General features: G+C 45.9%; 1 protein-coding gene across 1 annotated transcript; it reads right to left on the minus strand.

The window, feature by feature from the left end:
• Positions 1-17,741: 17,741 nt before the first annotated feature.
• On the minus strand, positions 17,742-21,316 carry LOC126522720 (neprilysin-like). Its single transcript, XM_072288934.1, has 2 exons — positions 21,266-21,316; positions 17,742-19,781 (listed from the first exon to the last, which is right to left on the minus strand). The coding sequence occupies exons 1-2, from the start codon at positions 21,314-21,316 to the stop codon at positions 17,742-17,744; spliced, it is 2,091 nt and encodes a 696-aa protein (XP_072145035.1).
• Between the last annotated feature and the right edge of the window lie 1,569 nt (positions 21,317-22,885).

Below are 22,885 nucleotides of genomic sequence, written 5' to 3' on the forward strand. Positions count from 1 at the left end.
GGGGTGTCTTTTTCGTTCCAAGATTCATTTGGACGCCTTTTTTGTTGTCCTATACGTGCACTAGAAGGTCTCAAATCGCCTTGCTTTGACGAAAGTGGATACGAAATTGTTGGCCACACACCCAGGCCCTATGAACCTCAAATCGACTTGAAGTCTCTAACGAAGGCCTTGACGTCCAAAAAACACAAGCAAAAAAAAAAAAAGATGATGAAAAGGGCATTAGGAGGGAGCTAGCGTGACGTCGGCAGTCAGCCTTCGCGAGGCAGCCTCCTTTGACACCGTTCCCTTTCTCTGCTTTCATTCGTCAACTGCACTGTACACGTTGCTTGATTCGTGGCAAGCTTGAGCGACGCTGGCCGCCGGCGTTGCCGCGTCTTTCCCCAGCGAAATGCCGTTCTCTTTCTGCTCGCCGCCTTTGAGGCCTTTGTTCTTGGCCTCGATAATCTGGAAACGTTGTTGCCGTTGCAAAGGCAACGCTTGCTCCGGAGGCCCCGAACCATTAGCTGTGCATTACAACTTCCGAGCGGCGCAGCAGACGACGAGCCCGGGAAAGCTGCGCGGGGTGATTACAGAAGTGACCGCTTGCCATCACGTCTGCACGGGTGGCCTTGGTTTTTCTACGATTTCTACTTTTTAAGCGAGGCTGTCTCTGCCTCTTCGACTTTCCGCTGTTGCTGCTGCTGATGTGGTCCTGCATGCCACTAACGCCGGCCACGCCGGGACGTAGTAGAGACGCGCGCCTCTAACGCCGGCCACGTCGGGATGTGGTTGGGACGAAACCGTGTCACAAAAACATAAAAGGCATGCGCTGTCGGTGTTTTGTTTCATGATGTTTGCTAATGAGCTGACATTCTCAAAATTCCGGGGAATAACTTGGTAAAGAACGAAAGACTAGATATGCGCCACGTGGAGGGCCTGCGCGGTTGTTGTTCAGAATGATTATTCGCCAAGCGACGCCCGCGGCGTTGACAACAGATTTTGCGCGACACGGGGCCCTTAACGCTATCGCGTTAGTACATGACGGGAGTGCGGAACAAAGGAAAGACCACCTGAGAAGCTCGTGTCAACATTTAAGCCGCGTAGCGTGTGCACAGTGCCCTCTTGACGCCGTAACTAGGCGTGACCGCCCACAAATGCAGTGCAGGCGCTGCCGCGCTTGTCTCCGTGCTCACCCGCAACAGCAACGACAGTAGAAGTAGGGGGCGGGAATAATGTTAGCGAGGGAATACAGAGAGAGAGAGAGAGAAGAGGCAATTTTGTGAGCTACAGCGCTACAACCCAGAATGGCGCCGAAGCGTGCATTTAGTGCCGAGGAGACTAAGGCTCGCTTAAAGCATCGAGCGGAGCAAGCATATACCTGTGGCACGGGTATATGACATTCACGGGTACAGAAAATAACATTCAGCAGTTGAGGCCTTAAGTTCCTGAATGACATCTTTTTCGGTGGAGCTGCCACACGTCCAAATTTAATTAAATTTGACCCGATCATGTCGATGACAGCGTCTTCTGAAGTGAGCAATGTTAGGGTATGAAGTAAAAATTAACTATGCATTTCATCATCATTTCATCACTTCATCATCATCATCATCAGCCTAGTTACGCCCACTGCAGGGCAAAGGCCTCTCCCATACTTCTCCAACTACCCCGGTCATGTACTAATTGTGGCCATGTTGTCCCTGCAAACGTCTTAATGTCATCCGCCCACCTAACTTTCTGTCGCCCCCTACTACGCTTCCCTTCCCTTGGAATCCAGTCCGTAACCCTTAATGACCATCGGTTATCTTCCCTCCTCATTACATGTCCGGTCCGGCCCATGCCCATGCCCAACCCTGGCATCATACAAGATGTAGACGTGCTCGGCAAGGTGCGCTGCAGTGACCATAGGATGGTAAGAACTCGAATTAGCCTTGACTTGAGGAGGGAACGGAAGAAACTGGTACATAAGAAGCCAATCAATGAGTTAGCGGTAAGAGGGAAACTAGAGGAATTCCGGATCAAGCTACAGAACAGGTATTCGGCTTTAACCCAGGAAGAGGACCATAGTGTTGAAGCAATGAACGACAATCTTATGGGCATCATTAAGGAGTGCGCAATAGAAGTCGGTGGTAACGCCGTTAGACAGGAAACCAGTAAACTATCGCAGGAGACGAAAGATCTGATCAAGAAACGCCAATGTATGAAAGCCTCTAACCCTACAGCTAGAATAGAACTGGCAGAACTTTCTAAGTAAATCAAGAAGCGTAAGACAGCGGACATAAGGAACTATAATATGGATAGAATTGAACAGGCTCTCAGGAACGGAGGAAGCCTAAAAGCAGTGAAGAAGAAACTAGGAATAGGCAAGAATCAGATGTGTGCGGTAAGAGACAAAGCCGGCAATATCGTTACTAATATGGATGAGATAGTTCAAGTGGCTGAAGAGTTTTATAGAGATTTATACAGTACCAGTAACACCCACGACGATAAGGTGAGAGAGAATAGTCTAGAGGAACTTGAAATCCCACAAGTAACGCCGGAAGAGGTAAAGAACGCCTTGGGAGCTATGCAAAGGGGGAAGGCAGCTGGGGAGGATCAGGTAACAGCAGATTTGTTGAAGTATGGGGGGAACACTGTCCTAGAAAGATTGGCCGCCCTATATACACAATGCCTCATGACCTCGAACGTACTGTAAACTTGGAAGAACGCTAACATAATCCTAATCCATAAGAAAGGGGACGCCAAAGACTTGAAAAATTATAGACCGATCAGCTTACTGTCCGTTGCCTACAAAATATTTACTAAGGTAATCGCAAATAGAATCAGGAATACCTTAGACCAAAGGACCAGGCAGGATTCCGTAAAGGCTACTCAACGATAGACCATATTCACACTATCAATCAGGTGATAGAGAAATGTGAGGAATATAACCAACCCTTATATATAGCCTTCATTCATTACGAAAAAGCGTTTGATTCAGTCGAAACCTCAGCAGTCGTGAAGGCATTACGGAATCAGGGTGTAGATGAGCCATATGTAAAGATACTGGAAGATATCTATAGCGGCTCCACAGCCACCGTAGTCCTCCATAAAGAAAGCAACAAAATCCCAATAAAGAAAGGCGTCAGACAGGGAGATACGATCTCTCCAATGCTATTCACAGCATGTTTACAGGAGGTATTCAGAGACCTGGAGTGGGAAGAATTGGGGATAAAAGTTGATGGAGAATACCTTAGCAACTTGCGATTCGCTGATGATATTGCCTTGCTTAGTAACTCAGGAGACCAATTGCAATGCATGCTCACTGACCTGGAGAGGCAAAGCAGAAAGGTGGGTCTGAAAATTAATCTACAGAAAACTAAAGTAATGTTTAACAGCCTCGGAAGAGAACAGCAGTTTACGATAGATAGCGAGGCACTGGAAATGGTAAGGGAATACATCTACTTAGGGCAGGTAGTGACCACGGATCCGGATCATGAGACTGAAATAACCAGAAGAATAAGAATGGGCTGGGGTGCGTTTGGCAGGCATTCTCAAATCATGAACAGCAGGTTGCCACTATCCCTCAAGAGGAAAGTGTACAACAGCTGTGTGTTTCATCACTTAATGGTCCTTAAAGAACCCTGGAAGGGGTATTACGTAAGGGGCGGCGGAACATCGAACACAACAACGTAGGTCACTGTCAAACATTGTCACAATCAGTGATCAGCACGATATATACAGAAAAAAAGTACAAAAACCCTTTAAATAAGCATTAAAAAGTATAAAAACAGCAACAGTAAAGTAAACAGAGGCAACTGTTGTCAGCAACTGCCGGAACTTATATGGATCGCGTTCTATTACAATATGGTCTGGTAATGAATTCCATTCTTCAATTGCAAGAGGCAGGAATATGACTTGTTAAATGCGTTAGAGGAGCCGTGCAGACGTAGAATGCTCATGGAGTTGAAGAGACGGCGTGATGTTCGGAGAGGTGGAAGCAGATGAGTCCCGAAGCGAAGGAAAACAGAAGTATAGCTTATGAAATAATGACAAACGGGCGATTTTTCATCTGTGCGTCAGAGGCTCGATGTCAAGCAATAATTTTATATTGGTAACACTGAAGTGGGTGTCGTAGTCGGATGAAATATATCGGGCTGCACGGTTTTGAATGGCTTCTAGGCTATCGATGAGGTAAGCCTGATGTGGATTCCAAATTGGGGGAACCAAATTCTAGTTTGGTTCGGACAGACGTTTTGTAACCTAGACTGCGAATAGAGGGAGGGGAGAAGCTGAGGTGCCGTCTGATGAAACCGAGTAATTTCGATGCATCAGCTGCAATCTTCGTGATGTGCTCGGACCAGGTGAGTCTGCTGGTGATGTGAATTCTAAGGTAATGGTAAGATTCAACTTGGGAAAGGGTGGTTGAGTACAACGAATATGCTCAGCTGAGGTTAGTGCGCTTGCGTGTTACCTGCATGTATTTGCACTTAGATGCATTCAGCTTCATTAGCCATGTCGAACACCAGTCTTCAATTCTGCCTAAGTCCTTTTGGAGCAACAACTTATCATTGTATATGTGGTTATGCGGCGGTACAAGACGCAGTCATCAGCGAAAAGACGAATGCACGATGAAATGCTGGAAGCAAGATCGTTTATGAAGATTAAAAACAAAAGTGGGCCGAGCACGGAGCCCTGCGGGACACCAGAAAGAACTTCAGTTGTGGGCGAATGATTATTATCGATAACAGTGAATTGACAACGACCGGATAGAAAACAACGAATTCATGTTAATATCAGCGGATCAAGACACAAGCATGAAAGTTTGGCTAAAAGGCACTGATGGGGTACACGATCGAAAGCTTTCGAGATGTCGAGATATATGAGGTCCGTCTGAAATGAGGAATATAAATTTAGGTGAAGATCGGTTGTGAAATGGAAAAGTTGGTTTTCGCATGGGTAACCGGATCTGAAGCCGTGCTGGTTGGGGGAAAAAAAGCTGTTGGAATTAAGGTGAGATGCAACTTGTGAATATATTATATGCTCTAGTAGTTTGCAAGCAATGCATGTTAGTGAAATGGGTCGGTAGTTAGAAGGATCAGAACGGTTACCTGCTTTAAAAACCGGTACTACCTTGCTCATCTTCCAGTCCTCTGGAATTGAGCCGGTAGCAATCGATTGCACAAATATTATTTGCAGAAACTGGCTTGAAGCATTTCAGTAGCTTAGATGTTATATTATCCGGTTTTGGGCGCTTGAAACTCTAAGCCTTTCAATAGGATTTATGATACCATGTGTAGTGATGATAAAGGGCGGCATCTGTGAAAACGGAAACTTATATAGGGGAGATCGGTTCATTAGTAAAAACTGAGGAAAAGTAAGAATTCATTACATGACTGCGTTTATCTGGTGGAACTTCGGAACCGTTATCGCTACCAATGATATATTATGTGATGACCTAATGCCGGGAGTTAAAAGTTTCCAGAATTTTTTTGGATTGGAGCGAATAATGTCCTGTAGATCCCTATGATAAAATTTTCTTTTTGAGCATCGCAAAAGTTTTGTGTAATCGCGAAGACAAGAGAAATACCTTTCCCAACGCAAAGCGCTAGCCGAATGTTTTGCTGCCCCGAAGAGTCGTTTCTTTTTATTTGAAAGTTTTCTAAGGGCACTAGAAAACCAGGGTCTGCTGGCATCGCCTCGAATGCAAACAAGGGGTACATATCGGTCAACGAGTGATAACAATTTTTGTTTGAAAAGCAGCCAATTTTCATTTACTGTTCTGGAAGTGGAGGACATGCGGAAGTAATGAAGAAACTTGTCCAGCTCGGTGATAATATTCTGAATGTCACCCTTCTTATAGTCTCGGATATATTTGACAGATGGTTGACGAGTAGGGATGGGTAAGGACAGTTTGAACAATAAGGTGCAATGATCGCTGAAACCGGGAATGCATGATAATGACTGAATGGATTCAGGGTTCGAAGCAAGAACAAAGTCAAGAGTATTTGAGTATATATTTTGGCGGGTTGGTATGTCAACTGTTTGTGTAAGATTGAAGGTAAGAACTAAATTAATAAACTCCTTCGATTGGCCACTGTGCACCGATAAGTCAAGCCAGTTAATGTCAGGGAAGTTGAAATTGCCACAAAGTAAGCACCTCGCGCGGGGATAGCGGGCCTGAAGATCCAGTAGGATTGAATACAGTTGTTTAACAAATGAAATGTCGGCGTCGGGGCAAGATAGCATGCAATTAAAATGGTTGTACTGGAAGGAAGTGTTAATTTCAGAGCAAATCTCATGATTACTGATTTACTGATTTACAAGTTTAAACTGCCGTAATAAACAGTGAAATATAAAAGTAAGCATACTATGGCATGGTTAGTTTGAGTTTCTTACTGTCTTTCAGAATCGACCATAGCAACTGTGGCCAATGTATGTCAAATCCGAAGGCCAGAAACAAAATGGTGCCTGCCACAGCGAGACCGTTGCAACGCCTACCTGAGGAAGTTCGTCGAGCACAAGTCCTGACAGCTGCATTGATATGCCTCCGCGCGAAAGACCGTGTGTAACATTGCAGGCTCCAAGAGCAAAGAGAAGCTCTGAGACGTCAAGTCCGCGACTTAGAGCTTCAGATGTTTTCGAACATGTTCAACTTGGTTGCCGTCGCTACCATTCTGAGCACGACAGCCAGATCTCGATGGCGCTTTCCTTGCAGCCAGCAGTGGTTTGAGGACACCCTGCCTAATTTGGGAGAAGCGCACTTCAAGAAGTGTTTTCGTGTTTCGCCAGCCACGTTCAAGTATATCGTGGAGTCTTGTCGCAGCGATCTGTAACGTGTAGATATTGTAATGAACGAAGTCACTTCTGTGGAAAAGAAGAGTCGCCGTCACGCTCTACCGTTTGCGTTCTACCGCGGAATACAGGAAAATTTTCACTTGGCCGTTCAACAGTGAACAAAATATATAAGGAGTTCTGCACAGCTGTTCTGAGAAACATTGAAGAAGCCTGGCTCAAGATGCCAGCACCCGCAGACATTGAAGACCAGATCAGGGAGCTTCTTGTCATTACTGGGTTCCCACAAGGCGTTGGTGCGCTTGACGGATGCCATTTCCCTGTGTCACCTCCGAAAGAACATGCTTCAGATTACAACTACAAGGGGTGGTGAGTTGAGATTTTTCCGACGATGCCCTCATACTTTCAGATCAATAACCTGATTACGCAATTTGTTCTCTCAACGGTTGTTTACTATTGCTTAGTTTGTTGAATAGTGTAGAAGTTGGTTTATTTGAAGTATGAACATATTTTCGAATGCTTGGTTTTGTTTGTTTGTTTTTTTTCCTTTTGCTCGCTGTTTGAACACTCACTTCGTTCTGCCTGCAGGCACAGTATGATCTTGCTGGCAATGGTCGACCACCGTTACCGATTCTGCTACAGAAATGTCGGCTCTCCTGGGCGGGGCCATGATGCATTTGTTTATGGCAGGTCGACACTTTGGAAGTTCATTGAAAGTGATTTATTTCAACATCCGACAGCTGTCATTGAAGGTGTTCATGTACCTCCTATTATTTTATGCGATCAAGCGTTTTCACTGACATGTAATCTTCAAAAGCCATACGCCAATGCATTACCCAACACACCTGAATATGCATTTAATTACAACTTGTCGAAATCGAGAAGAATTGTGGAAAATGCTTTTGGCCTAATGAAAGCCAGATTTCGCTTTGTTATGAAGCGCATGGAGTGCAGTCTCGACACTGCCAGATTAGTTATTAGGGCATGCTGTGTTTTGCACAATGTATGTGAGGAAGTTAAAGAACGAGTGGAGCAGCAATGGGAGCAAGAGGTGGCTATGTAGGATGCCACCCATGAACATCCTTCTCATAGTTTAGAATTATATGCTAGTAATGGCCAAGCTATAAGGGTGGCACTGGCAGAGCACTTTTTTGCAAAAAGCCAGCAACCAGCCCATCTAGGCTAGACTGACCTGCTAAAGCTCCTTATGTGTACTATACTAGGACAGACACTTCACTTGTATTTACATAGGCAGCCATATTTTAGCACATCTCTATTGCTCTTTTTTTAATTTCTTTAGATATACAAACACAGATTTGAAAGTTTGTACCTGATTGGTTCTATTTTAACGAAGTTGTCAGAAGGTCGTACCATTGCTTCCGCAACGTTGTACATGGACACAGTATCTAGTTGGTGGCCTCCTTGGCTGTAAAAGCAAACAAAGCATTTCCTGTTTCGTGCAGAATACTTTGGCAAGGCTGTCGGGCAAACTTCCATTTCTTTTGGGCTGTAATTATTAGATTTCAGCCACCACTGTGCATACCTCGCAATTGCAGAACTTACATGCACAAGAGCTCGTCGAAGGCAATTATGAAACCACGTATTCTTATAGGAAAGTGTGGACTCCCGTACTCATGTTTAATTTTTGAGCATTGCCATTTGTTGGGCATGTTGGTAAACTGACTTGGAAAACATATTTAGCGCCAGTGAACAAGGAAAGAAGGATGGACAGTGTTATGGTGTCATCTCCCTTCTGTCCTTGTTCGCTGGTGCTAAATATGTTTTCCAATTAATTTTTAAAGATGTCAATTTCATTGCATATAACATTTGCACGGTCTTTCATTCTGGGTCATGCAACTATTGAATGCACTGCTTCATCGTGAGAAGTCGTTACTCACAAGTGAAATAAAGAAAATTCAGTGGTTTTAACTATGAATTTTATTAACCTTCTAATAAGGAACACTTTCTGCAACAGCTTCGGGCCTTGAAGGTATTGAAATAAAAAATAGCGCGCACACACAGAGAATATTCTAACGGGAAAAAAATCCTTCAACACATCAATTAGTTGCGTGTCCCTCTTTGCAGCTTCCTCTTGCAACTGGAGCTGCCGCTTATAAAGTTAGAGCTCCTGCATTTTCAAGTCGTACCAGCTTGTCCGAAACTTCTTTTGTTCATGGACAATATCCCCCAGCACGCCGTCCCTGCTTCTTTTTTTTTTTCGCCTACAGGTGATTTGGCAGGGGTACAGCGGCTTGGGAAAGGTAGGCCTAGGGTGGACTGGTTGGGGCATGTCCGGTCTGTGGACGGCTGGCCAAGCCCATCGACCACTTCTGTTGGCACTGACTCGTAGAAAATGCATGGTGGTGGGCTGTTTTCGCCGTTTCCTAGTGGTTCCAGGCTGTCTAATGGAGCGTCGCATGTCCATAACTCATGTTCCTCGCATGGCTCCCCTGTTTCCATGCTTCAGACAACCTGTAAAAGGCTACAAAAGCATTGCTGACATGAATAGATCCAGTCACAGATACTGAATGTATATTTTATGGTCGTAATAACCTAGGTGACACTTTGAACAGCTTGATACAATTCAACCGAGGGTGTTGAAAGATCCGTGCATGCTTACTTCAGAGACTGTGGGCTCTCCACAGCTGCTTTCAACAGCAAGACTGGTATTATTTGCTGGCAATGATCCCAAGAATTTATGTATCTTCCAATAAAACTTCCATGGAACGGCTCCGGAACCTGTTGTTCGGTTCTCCGTGTGCAATGTATATGAAAAGAAATGAAAAAGACATTGACAAAAAATGACAGAAGCCATAAAACATGCATGTGTACACTGACATTGCAAAATTTTAGCTCTCATAGGGCATTAATGGTGTATCCACACGACGGACGGCTCCACGCAAATCTGTGCCGCGGACGCTTAGTCCGCCGCCCGTCCGGCTGCGAAGCGCATCCAGACGACGGACGGACTGAGTAGACGACCGCGCCGGAAAAATAAAGATGGCGGCTACGCCTGAAGCGACTGCCGTCCGCCTCGAACCTGTCAAGTCGTCGTCGTCCACTGTGTGGCCCGTAACTTTCAAACTGAGGATTGTATTTGGTTTAAATTTGTGTCCAGAAGCTTCGACAGCAATGTATTCGTGATGAGTGGGCACCGTTTCCGAAAGAGATACTCAGATTCTCGGCGTGTAGGCTTAGAGTGGCTGTATTGGCTGAACATGGCCTCGAAGATGTTGCGGCGGCCCGGGCGGATCTCAGTGGCCGTAAGTTATTATAATTGTTGTTTTTACTCACTCTAGATGGCGCCATCGGTGTAACAAAGACTTTGTCATAGGTGTTTTCAGTCTGAATGAAAATGGAGATCGAAAGGAAACGACGGTTGGCCGCAATGACTGTTGTTTTGTCCGAATTGAACACGAATGGTGTCAGCAGCGATGAAGCTGTTTCAGAAAGATCCCAAAGCTGCGCTTGTTGCCAGACTGTAGAGCATGCTAGGCTAAATCCGTAGCATTCGACCCCCAAAATCCGGATGCGAAAAATAGCTCGGCATTTTCCGTCCGTGGGGGTCGCGGACGACGCGCGGACGGCACAAATCCGTGACGCGTAGTCACGTGATGCGCAGTCCGTCGCGAAAAAGACGGATTTCGTCCGTCGTGTGGATCCACCATAAATGGGCGCTGACGCTTTCGAATTATGTATTGAAAACAGCAGACGCACACGATTGCCAAAAGTTTCGTGACTAGGCCGCTTGTATTACACGCGCATTACCGAAACAGTGCGCTGACGGGAACACAACTGCACTACCGTTATCCACATAATAGACGAGCACTGTTTTCATTTCCTTGCTTCAGAACAGCACTTAAAGCCACCAGACACAACGTCCAAATTCGTGGGTGCTCTAAGAAGTTTTTTGGTAGTATTTCGTATCCGCCGTGTAGGGGTGTACGGGCTTTCCGCAATATTTACTGTGTTTCCCTGAATGTACCACATTTAAACGAGCATCACCTGTACAGGCTACATATACAGCAGACACCCTCCTCGCACAGACGAACACCCATCTGTGCCACGTGCACTACTCAACTCCCATTGCTACATAGGCGTAGAAGAGAAAGACACACACCTGTATTTGTTCCACAGGTTTTCCATTTTAGAGTGGACTTGCACTCGCGTCTTCGCAATTCCGCAGCTCACCAACGCGGCTGTAATGGCTTCATATATTTTCCCATTTCTTTTCTGGCCGCGAAGACCGTCCAAGTTCTCCTCCCACAACCTTATTAGTACATCTGTCTCCTTGTCAGTCTAAGTGGCGCGGAAAATATGACGCTGCATTTTATCTTACCACGTGGAGTCTGTAAACACAAAGACTGCATGTGAACGGCCTGCACACGACGAAAGACTACCGTGCAACAAATACAACCCATCCCCACGTGATCTTCATCTGCTTCACAGGTTGCCAACCTTTCGTGCAGCTTCGCTAGCAGCAACAATCCTTGTGTTCTCAAAGGTTGTTTACAATAAATCAAAAGGTTCTTCTCGTAAAGGTGCCGATTGTACTTCTAATCTATGTATAAACGTTTTCTTACAGGTTTAAACGTTTCAAATACGTTAATCACGCTTAGAAATGCGTACTCTCGACGCCGTGGCTTGCGAAGCTACGTCGTCGAGAGTACGCATTTTTCAGTCGAATGAATTCTGGCGAGCCCATTACATAACCAATGGCATTAAGACGAAGGACACTTGAGTTGCTCTTGTGGCACCACGCAAATGACATTAAATAATAAGGCATTAGAAAGTTATTACCATTTTCTGTGCCCGTGTGGCACAGGTATAACATTTCTAATCGTGTCACGACTGTCGTATGTCGTCAATATATCAGCGCCAAATAACGTCGATGAACGTAAATAGCAGACAAAGTTTCGCTTACATCGATTCCCACAGTGCGGGGGATCTCCATATTTTTTCTTTCTATCTTTTTTTTTATGACTATGAGCTTCAAGATTGTCCCGTGACGCTCCCTATTAGTGTTCTTTTGTTTTGTTTTCTTTTAAAGCGTAAGCTTTCTTTGGCGAGCTCCCCAGCCCTGTTAAGCGAAAAGTGTAATATGTTGTGTCTGCACAAAAATGTGTAATTCGAAAAGTTAGTACATTTAATCATTTTGATAGTGTTGGAGATGCTGCCATCTGGTGAAAGCGGGGCGATATAGTTCCCGTGACGGCGTCTGGTCGGCGGTCTGGCAGAGCGTGCTGCTTCTTCTTCTTTAGATAGAACACGTCCGAGAACAAGCTCTTAAAAACCGGAAGATGGTTATACCCGAGACAACATTAGGCCAATGGCACTCACATCAAATTTTGTAAAGTTTATAGAAAGAGCCTTACATGTTCGTGTTCAGAATATTATTAATAAGAGAATGCTTCTTAGTCCATGTCGAATTGGATTGAGGCCGGGTGCTCAATACGACAGGCGCATATTGACCTGGAAAGTTGTATGCGACTTGCACGGCGCCAAGGTGAGTACGCAGCATCGGCTGCGCTTGATATCACGAATGCATACGATAGCGTCAAACACGGGATATTGGTAAGCCGGCTGCGAGAAATTAAGTTCCCCCAATATTTGCAAGCATGGATTACGCAATTTTTAAGTGGCAGAAAATTTTATTGCATCCAGAACGGCTTTTCATCGAGTACATAGAGAGAGGCAAAAGGAGTTCCACAGGGCTCAGTGCTGCCTCCGGTTTTATTCAGTATTTTAGTGAGCTCCATTCCATCCCAAGAGGACGTGTACACATGCGTGTACGCTGATGACATTGCATTCTTCTCATCGCAACGGATATACAAACACTTTACGAAAACCTGCAACAGTATTTATCAGTTCTAGAAGCCTGGCTAAATTCCATTCGTCTGGCTCCAAACGTGAATAAGTGCTCATTGCTCGTATTTCCTCTGAAGGACCCATTACATATACATCTGTCCTACCAGCTCGATTTCATTCCACAAGTAGATGCTGTTAAGTATATTGGTGTTATTTATGACAGCTAGCTCTCTTTCGTGGCGTGCACACATAGATTATATTGCAGCTAATTGCATTCGAGTGGTGGGATTGTTACGTAGACTGAGCAACAGTCGATAAGGGATGCGCAGGGCCACCTTGTTATCAAACTACCGTATGTATGTACGCCCGGTCCTGGAATTCGACTGTGTACTATACTCTCGGGCGCCTGTATATAAGCTTCGTCCCCTTGTTCTTCTATAACAGCAGGCATTAAGGATATGTTTAGGGGTGCCTGTATTTGTAGCAAATGCGATTTTTTTATCTAGAAGCAGGAATTCCTTCTCTTGTAACTCGGTTTCGTGTGCTCGCGATACAAACATTTTTTAAGGGCGTACGAATCACCAGTATGACCTTGCCAAACAGTGTCAATTTCTCAGCCTAGTATGGTTTTCGATGTACATTGCTCTCAATTCCATACCCCTCAAGTTCTTTTTGTACAAATTATTCTCGATCCGTCGAACGTTAGAACCAAAGTAGTAAAGCCCATTTGTGAAGGGGAACATTTTCTTAGCATACAATTTGATGATATTTTTCCAAGAAACGCAAAACACCTACCTGACCGAATCTTAAAAGCTATTTTACAGGATTATTTAATAAAATCACAAACAGATGTACTCATAGCGACTATTGCCAATCAAAACCAAGAAAAATGTGGTAATGGTACATTCAGCCCTATTCTTGGTTGGTGTTTTTGCTGCGGCTTCCAGACTTTGCACCAATATTTCTTGCCCAATTTTTAGCAGCAGTACTGGCTCTTCGTAAATTAAGCCCAGCAATAGATTATGTAGTAATAACTGATTCTTTGTCCTTGTGTACGTCCCTCACAGCACCTAAAAAATCTCGGGTTCTGGGAGTGTTTAAATCCTTAGTACCTCAACACTTAAAGGGACATTAAAGGCAAATACTAAGTCGACGTGGACTGTTTAAATGCCATTCCAGAAACCTCGCAACGCTTTTCTCGTACCAAGAAAATACGTTGTTTGCGAGAAATTTACATCGGAAGGGCCCGAATACCTTTTTTGAAATTCAAATCTTCTGCCACTCAACCGGGGGACTGGTGACGTTACATACGCCATCACCACTGATTGAAACGTTTATTGGAAAGGGTGGCCTAAGAAGGAGGTGAGGGATCAGGTGAAAGGCAGGATGCCTGGCTCCTTAATAAAGGAGAGCAAAGCGTTAATTCTTCGGGTGGCTTCTGCTTGCTGTGTGATCCAGACTTCGTACGACGCCACCCTTAAAAGTCGGGTGTGCTTGTCCCTGAGGCTGGCTGTGGCAGGGCAGGACTAGATCAGATGTTTGAGATCGACGTTGGTCGCAGGGCAGTTGGGGTATTTCAGTTGTGTTCCTCCTCTCCACTTGCTCAGAACACGCAGTGTAATGGATGCTTTAGCGGCGGATTCGCCGCTGCTGCTGCTGCTTGTTGGTCAAGTGGCCTAGACCACTGGGGCATCCCGCGACATCATCTGGAAGTTGAATTTACTGCTAATTGCAGTTTGTGCGAGTTTCGCGAGCCAGCAAAACCAGCGCAGCACCACGCGGTAGCGAAACTACTGAAACGCGAAAGCGCGGGCGGCGCAGAGTCGAGCGAAAACGAAACTTTTCTACCACCCGCGACGTAGTCAAGAGTAAGTTGAATGAGTTCTCTTTTTCTAAAAATGAAATAGAACTATGCAAGTAGCATTTTATTTCGTGTTATAATAACATACATCTCTTTTTTTTTTTTTTTTTTTTTTTTTGCAACGAGTGGTTGAGTACTAGCGACAAAATTTAACCGAGGGCTTTCGTCATCGGGTAAGTACTTGAATGTATCGGGGGAGTCTCTAATCATGTCCTGCATTTACCTCAGTTTCTCGATCACTAAGGCTATGTTCACGATAATATCGACGTCTGACAGATTCTAAAGCCTTAATCTATAAGTTTTTCTTGACCTAATATTTGCATTTATTGTCCCTTTAACTAATATCCATTTAGTCTGGGTACCTGGGCATACAGGCCTAGTTCTAAATGAAACGGCTGACTCATTGGCGAAAATGTCGCTAGCTGGCCTAGCCATTCAAATTCTATTCAAACTCTGAATACTAAATTGTTTAGCCTCCTTCTCTTTCACCGAAATGGAACTTGAATTGTGTTTACTTTATGGTCATGATCGAGTGTTCAGTTTCATAAAATAGTGCACGCTCTACAATCTCTATCTTTCGATTATAGCTTACCTATTATAGAATTTTGACTTATTTTACACTTTACTATAACCTATACCCGATTCTTGGCCAATCTACACGAGTGGGTACGTTCCAGTAAATCCCAAGGACCTAGATCTACGTCTGAGAGACTAATACACGTATGGTTATGCGACTCCTCGTCTGGCCGTCTCTCTCTCCTCTCCTGGTTACGACATGGTGTCAGAATAACGGGTGCTACCAGCGGACATCGGCTCCTAGCCATCCTCGGTGCGAAGGATGACGTCAGCAAAGAAACGCCGGTGAGCTGCTCCCTGTACGCCCATATCGGAACTCAAGTAACGAGAACGCCTAAAATTCGAGGGCATCTTGTCATTTGTAATTCTACCACCGGACGTCTTCAAATTTCATTCGCCGAACGAGTGGCCGAAGTGGAAACCAAGATTCGAACGTTTCCGAGACTCCTCCGGGTTGTGCGTGAACCCCGAGAAAGATCAAGTCGACACGCTATACTATGGGCGAGCGGGCCGAGGAAATCTACGCGACCTCTGCTCTCTCTGAAGAGAACTCCAAGAAATTCGATGCAGTTGTAGAGCAGTTAAACAAACACTTAATACCGCGACGCAACGTAATCTTTGAACGAGCCAGATTCAACACAAGAGTGCAACAAGACGGCGATACCGATTCTACTCAACCGATTAAGTAGAGCGTTACTGTTGTCGATTCTTTTATTGAGTGGCACGTACACATCGAGGGGGAATCGGCCAAGGTAGGCGCTTGCTTTCTGCTAACTTAACGGACTGTGTTACTAAGGTGTGAATTTTAGTAACTAAGATGTATTACTGAGATGTAGAGCTGTTTCACTGCGCGATTCCGTAGAGAACAGAGCAGGGCGCCGTCACATTTGTAGCGCTACAAGGATGGCGACAGCACCTTGCATTTCCATGCTTCTGCATCTAAAACACAATAAAAAGACAGCTGCAGCCGCATTCAGGAAGGTGCCGGAGGGTACCACAATAGTAGGTTTCGTTTTGAAAGAAGCTCGCTTTCTTTGGCGGAGGAGGCGCAATACTCACTGGACGAACAGGGTCGGGCACTAAAATGCACACTGCCGCCCGAAACTGAAAGCCCGCACACATACAAGCCATAGCATACAAGCCATATTTTGCCACGGGCAAGCGCTGTCTGAAAAAAAGCAAAAAAAAAACTAGAGAAAGACGGCAAGACAACCAATAGAAAGAACCAAATGATAAGTTTCCTATAGCCCCGGAAAGGTTAGCAAAGTATGTCAATAACTATGTAAGAACTTACAATGTTATTGCGCTACGTACAGCACACAGTAACGGATGCAAGATGGACACTTGACTGGGAGCGAAGATGCAAACTGACACGAACAAGTTTGCGCCTTCGTTCTCACTCAGGGTCCCCCTTGTCCCCATTATTTTGTATACTGTACATAGCGCAATAACACTGAACGGGCACCAAATAGTTCAATTGATCGCCCTGTTGTATGAAATAACTATACGAATTAAATATGAAAGAATCAAGATTGACAATTTCCTAGCCCCAGAGAACTAGGAAGCTATGTCAATTTTGGTTCTTTCTGTTAGTTATTTTGCCTTGTTCTTTCTTGGAAATTGGAGCCAGGCGTTTTACGCACCAATGCCACGATCCAATTATGAGCCACGTGGTTGGAGAGGGGGGCACTCGGGAATAATTTTAACCATCTATGGCGTTTTAACGTGCTTGCTCTGCTCTGCACTGTTTGCTCGTGCAATAAAAAAAAATCCCGTGACCGTGACTTGTGTTTAAGGTGTGAGTGATTTTATTACAACTTCCAAATTGCTAGCGTGCTTCGCTTTCTCTGTGGGATGTTCGGCTGTGTTTATGCGCAATATTAACTACATTCTAGTGCGTATTCGTGCGTCATTACGCAAAACGCAAATACCTCTGCGTGTACTTACAATTTCGAAGGCGCAAATAAACACCTCAGCGTGTACATACTCTCGTGACTATCGAAGGCCGTCTCACTTTGCTCTTTAATGGCCCCTGTAGATTCGAGCTAGATATCGCAGGCAAATAGAGGATCTGCATTTTCCACTTGTTAGACGAAGCAAAATATACCGCGACTTCCCGCGAACGCAAGCTGAGGAGATATTTTTTTTTTTTTTCATGAAATGGACTACATGGCGATCTAGGCATATACGCGGCATGTTGCTATAGAGAGGTTTGTTTACTGTAAGAAAGCTTTCCCCCTCGTTTCTGCAGGCTCAGCCTTCGCGTTGTCGCTCTCAGGAGCCCTTTTTCTTTCCTTTTCGTTTCGACAGCCTCCGCGAATATAGCGATTGTCACTCTTGCGTCCTCAAGTGCATCGACTAGAACATTGGCTCTCGGCAGTGAAGAAGTCATATTCGATGACAGGCCGGAATCTTTAGTGAACGAGTGTCCGTAGGTGCGAATTCGTGACAGGCACCGCGCGCGTCGAGTGGACGCGCACATACGAGATATGCTTTAAGTCCATTTTGGCCGTCGTTGTGTTACCGCGAATAAAGAAAAGTGAGAACACGTGATGCGTATCTAGAATAAAATACAACCGTTAGCTATCAGCTGTCTATACGAATACAGTAAGAAAAAAAAACGTACAAAGAGTTCCCGCGATAAGTCCACTTGTCCTTGCCAATCGTGTGCAAGCGTTAAAATTGCGAACTCAACTAGAAGAGAAGAAAAATGGGCAGAACGAAAAACAGCACTGGCGGTGCCGGTTCATTCGAAAAACAGACACTTGTTCGACGGGTTCATGCGGCTATTCACCTCGCATTGGAAAGCGGCGGCAAAATTGATCGAATGCTGGAGGGGCACATTGCACGCGTCGCCGCTGCTGTTGGCAGCGCAGGTGGACAGGCAGTAGGTGAGGAAGAACAGCTGGTCTTCGGAGAAGTCTTCCAGGCCCCGCAGCCGAAGCTCGTCGACGGCGTACTTGATCTGGTACTGCGACGCCACTTCGCTTCGGTACGCCGCGTACACGACGGCCAGCCCGGTCGCCAGCGGGAACAGCGCCGACTGGCGCCGCGAGCCGGGCCCTCCGGTCGGGCCGCCCTGCCCGTGCAGGAAGTCGCAGTTGACGCGCTTGTGGTACTCCTCCGACGCTCCCCACCAGGCCTCGTTGTCGCCGGCCTTGCTGACGAACGCGCCGCGGCCGTCGAATGAGCGCACCATGCACTGCGCAAGCATCGGGCCCAGCGACCCGTACTGCATGGAGGGCGTGCCGTCGCCGTACAGGATCGGCGGCTCCATGGCGCCCAGCGCCACGAAGGCGATGTTGTAGTAGTAGTTGTAGCGACTCGCGTCGCCGCCGCCCAGCCGCTTCGAGAAGATGCTGATGAAGCTGTCCTCGCCGATGACCTGGCGGTACGCCTTGGATATGGCGATGAAGTTCTCCACGAACTGACCGCGGATCCTGGGGAACTTCCTGTACAGCTGGTTCAAGTCGATCTTCGAGAAGAAGCGGTCTTCAGGCATCGCGTTGAAGCTCAGCTCGTCCAGCTTGGCGATCGCCTTCGTCTTGACGGTCTCCTCGATCCATTCGCTGCGACGGAACTGCTGCTTCAGCTCCTCCTTGATGAAGTCGTAAAACTGTTGCAACGCGGCGCGGACGGTGGAGTTGTAGCGCTCGTATATGTGTCTGGCCGAGATGAGGAGTCCGAAATACGACTGCACGTAGTTCAGGCAGGCCCTCTTCATGGCCATCTCGAGCGCAGCGGGGTCAAGCTTGAGGACCAGCTCCGGCTTTCTGGCGATCATCCACAGGTTCTGCCGGACAAACACCCACGCCAACCCAGTAAGCAGAGACGCCCTCTTTTCTGCGTAGTTTTTCACCAGGCGATCGAGTTTCAGGAGGATGGTGGCGTCCTCGAGCGCCACTGGACTGTACAGCGTCCAGCTGAACTGGGGCCCGTGGAGTTCGTTCAGCTGGTCCCGCCACCAATTCGACGCGGGCTGTATGAAGTGCTCAATCTCGTTCAGCGCAAACGTGGTGTCGTTGGTGGCATCCCGCGGCACGCTGATGGAGGCGTTCATGAGGTCTTTGACCACCGCTTCCAGTTCCGCGTAAGCGCTGTCCGGAAGCTTGGCCTTCAGAAGTCTGCAGTGCTCCCGGACGTTGGCCATCCACCTTCGCGGTTCGCTCAGGTCCTGCCATTTGGGCGTCAGCAAGCCGCGTCTCATGTAAAGCGTCTGGCTCCTTTTTCTGTACACGGGCATGGCTCGCAGGTTAAAGAACACGTGAAAGTTCCAGTTGATGCTCAAGTTCAGCAGCAACGTCAGCGGATCGACCACGGCGTTCTGCACCTTCTCGGGCCAATCCAGGCCAAGGTCGCGCTTAAATTTCTTGAAGATCTCCAGCTCGCTGTCCATATCGATGCGAGCCCCAATGCAACTCTGGTAGTACTGGGGCGCCATCGGCACCACGGACAGCTGTGGATCCGCCTCCATCTCCCTCATCGCCATGGCGGCCGACGAGGTGAAGACGCGCGCTATCACGGATTTCTCCTTGCCCACGGCCTTCCAGGAGCCGCAGGCGAACTTGTAGAAATCGGTGCACGGATCGGCGCTCCTGTCCATGGCGGCCTTCAGCTCTTCGGCGTGCTTCCGGCAATCGGGAGTTTCGCAGAAGCCCACGACGGGCTCGTAGGCCAGCCATCTGCTGATGAGCAGCACGACAGCGGCGACAGCCACCGCTGTCAGGAACAACGCGATGGCGGTGTGCGTGTTTGCCCTGTGCGAGCTTAGATGTAAAGGGTTCATCTGCATACAATGGAAAGCAGAAAAAAAGCAAGACACCAGTTGCAACCAACTTGTTACAATTAAGCGATGCTTTCTTGAATTGTTCCGACAGATTTTTTTGCAGAGGGACGCGTAATTATGCCTAATTGTAGTTAAAGGACCCGTCACCAGGCCTGGCCATTTTGAGCAGACGAGCGCAGTGCATACAATGCGCACTAACGATCGGTTCTGCTAAGTTTTACGTCCCTGGGAGCCGCGGAAAGAGTCTGAATCCAAACGCCGTTTGCCCTCCTCCTCGCGGGCGCCGCGCTCCCAGCCGGAGAGTCGGCGTCGATCGGCGCCTACGTACATGGCAGTGTTGTGTCGCCACTCTAAGTGAGACGTGACTTGGAGAATTATTCGAGGCAGCATCAGTTATTTGTATAATTGGTTGCTCTAATAGACGAATTAGGGTTCACAGAAAAATCGACAGTCACTTGAGCACACGCTAAAGAGGATGAAGGCGAAATCCTGCGCGCTCACGACACATTCATTAATTCTCATTTGAATGCGTTGTTACTTCCTATTACCTGTTCTCTCTGCACTTGTTTTAATGCGAAAGCATTATATGGCTCATGAGGCGGAAAATCTGGCAAAATATAAAGGTCGAGGGTTCGACTCCCATGAAAGTTAGTGGGCTCGAGTGTCCTAAATAACTCTACCTTCATTAACTGTGGCTTAATTTCCTTCGCCTTAATTAACACAAAGGTCACGGGCTTAATATTAGTCGACCAACTTTTAAGACGTGCATTAGTACCACCTAGTAGCGCCGTGAAGGCGCTACAAGGTGCATGTGACGCTTATCGAAACCTTTTTCTTTCAAATTTTCGCAATCAAAAGTCTGGGTGCAGGCCTTAGACAAGGGCTGGCTTAACACTAGTAAATGCGATATGTCCTACTAACATAATTATTTACTGCAGCTGTGTACAAAAGTCCCTGCTACGTTTATTCAGCGGGATTTCGACGGCAAACACTGAGTAAAAGGCGGAGGCACTAGGTCCACGTGCTGTGGTACTGCTGAGTGACTGCAATGAGATAGACATAAGTATCAGAATTAGTATGTTTGTTGGATGTATACTTTCCGAGGTTTGTCAGGATGTCTACTATTATTGTGTGGTAATTACGGAGCAACACTTCAGAACCAAAAAATGAAAATAAAGCTTTGAGTCCTCTCTCTTTCATCTATAGCATCAGATCGTGTCCTGTAATGACCTACACGGAGTCCATCCGTCTCGAGTCAGCCACAATGCTTGAAGTTTTGCGACGTCTATGTTAGCGACACGTTTACCTTTAGAGGTATTGAAATATATTTCCTCCTTTTCTTTCTTTTCTTTTTTTGCACCGTTGCAACTCAATGCTTCTAAAACGAATGCATCAAGCAGCACCCATATTAAAGGATGACGTTGCCATAGGACCACACTGAATATCAGACACATTACAACGTTTGTTGCATTTTCATAACCTACCGAGCCCACAGACACTTCCATTTCATGCTGTAAAGCTTGAATTTGCAACATGTCTAGGAAAGCTGGATATGCGAAGCAAGTAGAAGGCACAATTTTCCGACAAACATCTAGTTACTTGTTTGTATATTTGATTGATTGATTGATTGATTGATTGATTGATTGATTGATTGATTGATTGATTGATTGATTGATTGATTGATTGATTGATTGATTGATTGATTGATTGATTGATTGATTGATTCCTTATGAAATCAGTACAGAGGCTACGAGAGAGGCCACAGTTGAGAGCTCTGGATTATTTTTTACCCCTAGTGAATGCTTAACGCTACTTCCTTAACGTACACTTCCTTAGTGCATCCTTAACTGGGGCGTCCTTGTGTTCGCCCCCTTTGGAATGCGCCAACCTCGACATGTATTTCAACCCACGACTTCCGGTACCGCACGTGAATGCTGTATTCACTGAGTCACCGTAATTAGAGCTAGTGACAACATTGCATCACTTATTAAAAAAAATTACAAGGTCTCTTAAAATCTCTCTTAAGAGGGTAACGGCGAAAGCCTACTCTTCCTCCTCTTAGCATTCGCCTCTTTCTTCTTGCCTCTTTCTCTCCTTTCTTTTAGTCATTACTGCTCACTACTAAGCATGTCAGTCATTTGTAATCAATTGTCATTACAAGCCGTTGTTATGCATGTTGGTCATATCATAGTCAGTAGTAATTACAAGTCATTCCAGTCATTATTAGTCATTACTGGTCATCACTAAGGATTTGTAGAAATTTCTAATCAATTGAAGTCGTTACTAGTTCTTAGACATATTGGTCATTTCATAGTCACTACTAGTCATTGCAAGTCATTTCAGTCATTATTAGTCATTACTGCTCACTATTAAGCATGTTTAGTCGCTTGTAATCAATTGTGGTCATTAAAAGCCGTCGTTAGACATATCGGTCATTTCGGAGTCATTAGTAGTCATTACAAGTCATTAGTAGTCATTATTAGTAATTACTAGTCATTATTAACCTCTACCAATATCTATTATAACATTATCATTCACTGTCACTACCAATCATTTTTTATTCTTGAATCTATCTTTAATCTGTCTTCATGTGGCGTGATGACGCTTCGGCGGACACTCCGGCGGTCAGGTGTGCTGACCGAAACTTCACCATGAGCCTAGAAAGGCGTTCGACCTAATAAAAAAAAGATGTGCCTGAGTTCCTTCTGTGGCACTGCGGGTTGTTTCGCTCATAGAAGAAGCGGAAGCGGAAGCCATAAAGGAGTACTGAGATGATTTTGTCGACTCTTGGATTTTTTTTTTTTTACTATTAAGTGAATGTCCTAGACCTCTAAGCACGAGAAAAAAGACGCTACCACTAAATAATTTAATATAACGGTTTTCTGTAGCCGGTTTCGGTTTTGTTCCCCAGGATGCGACGGCGCTGTGACGTCATGATGCAGAAAGGGGTCGTGTGAAAGCAGGGCATCGCGACGTTTTGACACTCGCTCTAGCTCACTCAGTCTAAACTGCTATGCTGTTTTCATGTTTCAACAAGAAAAAAATATATATCTTGCGGACTCTCTGAAGGTGGAAACGTCGTGCAATGCATAAGCGTAAGCCGC

This window comes from Dermacentor andersoni, chromosome 6, assembly GCF_023375885.2.
Source record: "Dermacentor andersoni chromosome 6, qqDerAnde1_hic_scaffold, whole genome shotgun sequence".
NCBI lineage: Eukaryota > Metazoa > Arthropoda > Arachnida > Ixodida > Ixodidae > Dermacentor > Dermacentor andersoni.

Excerpts from the sequence above, each read along its gene's own strand:
- LOC126522720 (XM_072288934.1), bottom strand. The coding sequence starts at position 21,316 with ATGTTGCAAATTCAAGCTTTACAGCATGAAATGGAAGTGTCTGTGGGC. Across the intron at positions 19,782-21,265 it reads TGGAAGTGTCTGTGGGCTCG|ATGAACCCTTTACATCTAAG; the intron begins GTAGGTTATGAA and ends CATTGTATGCAG.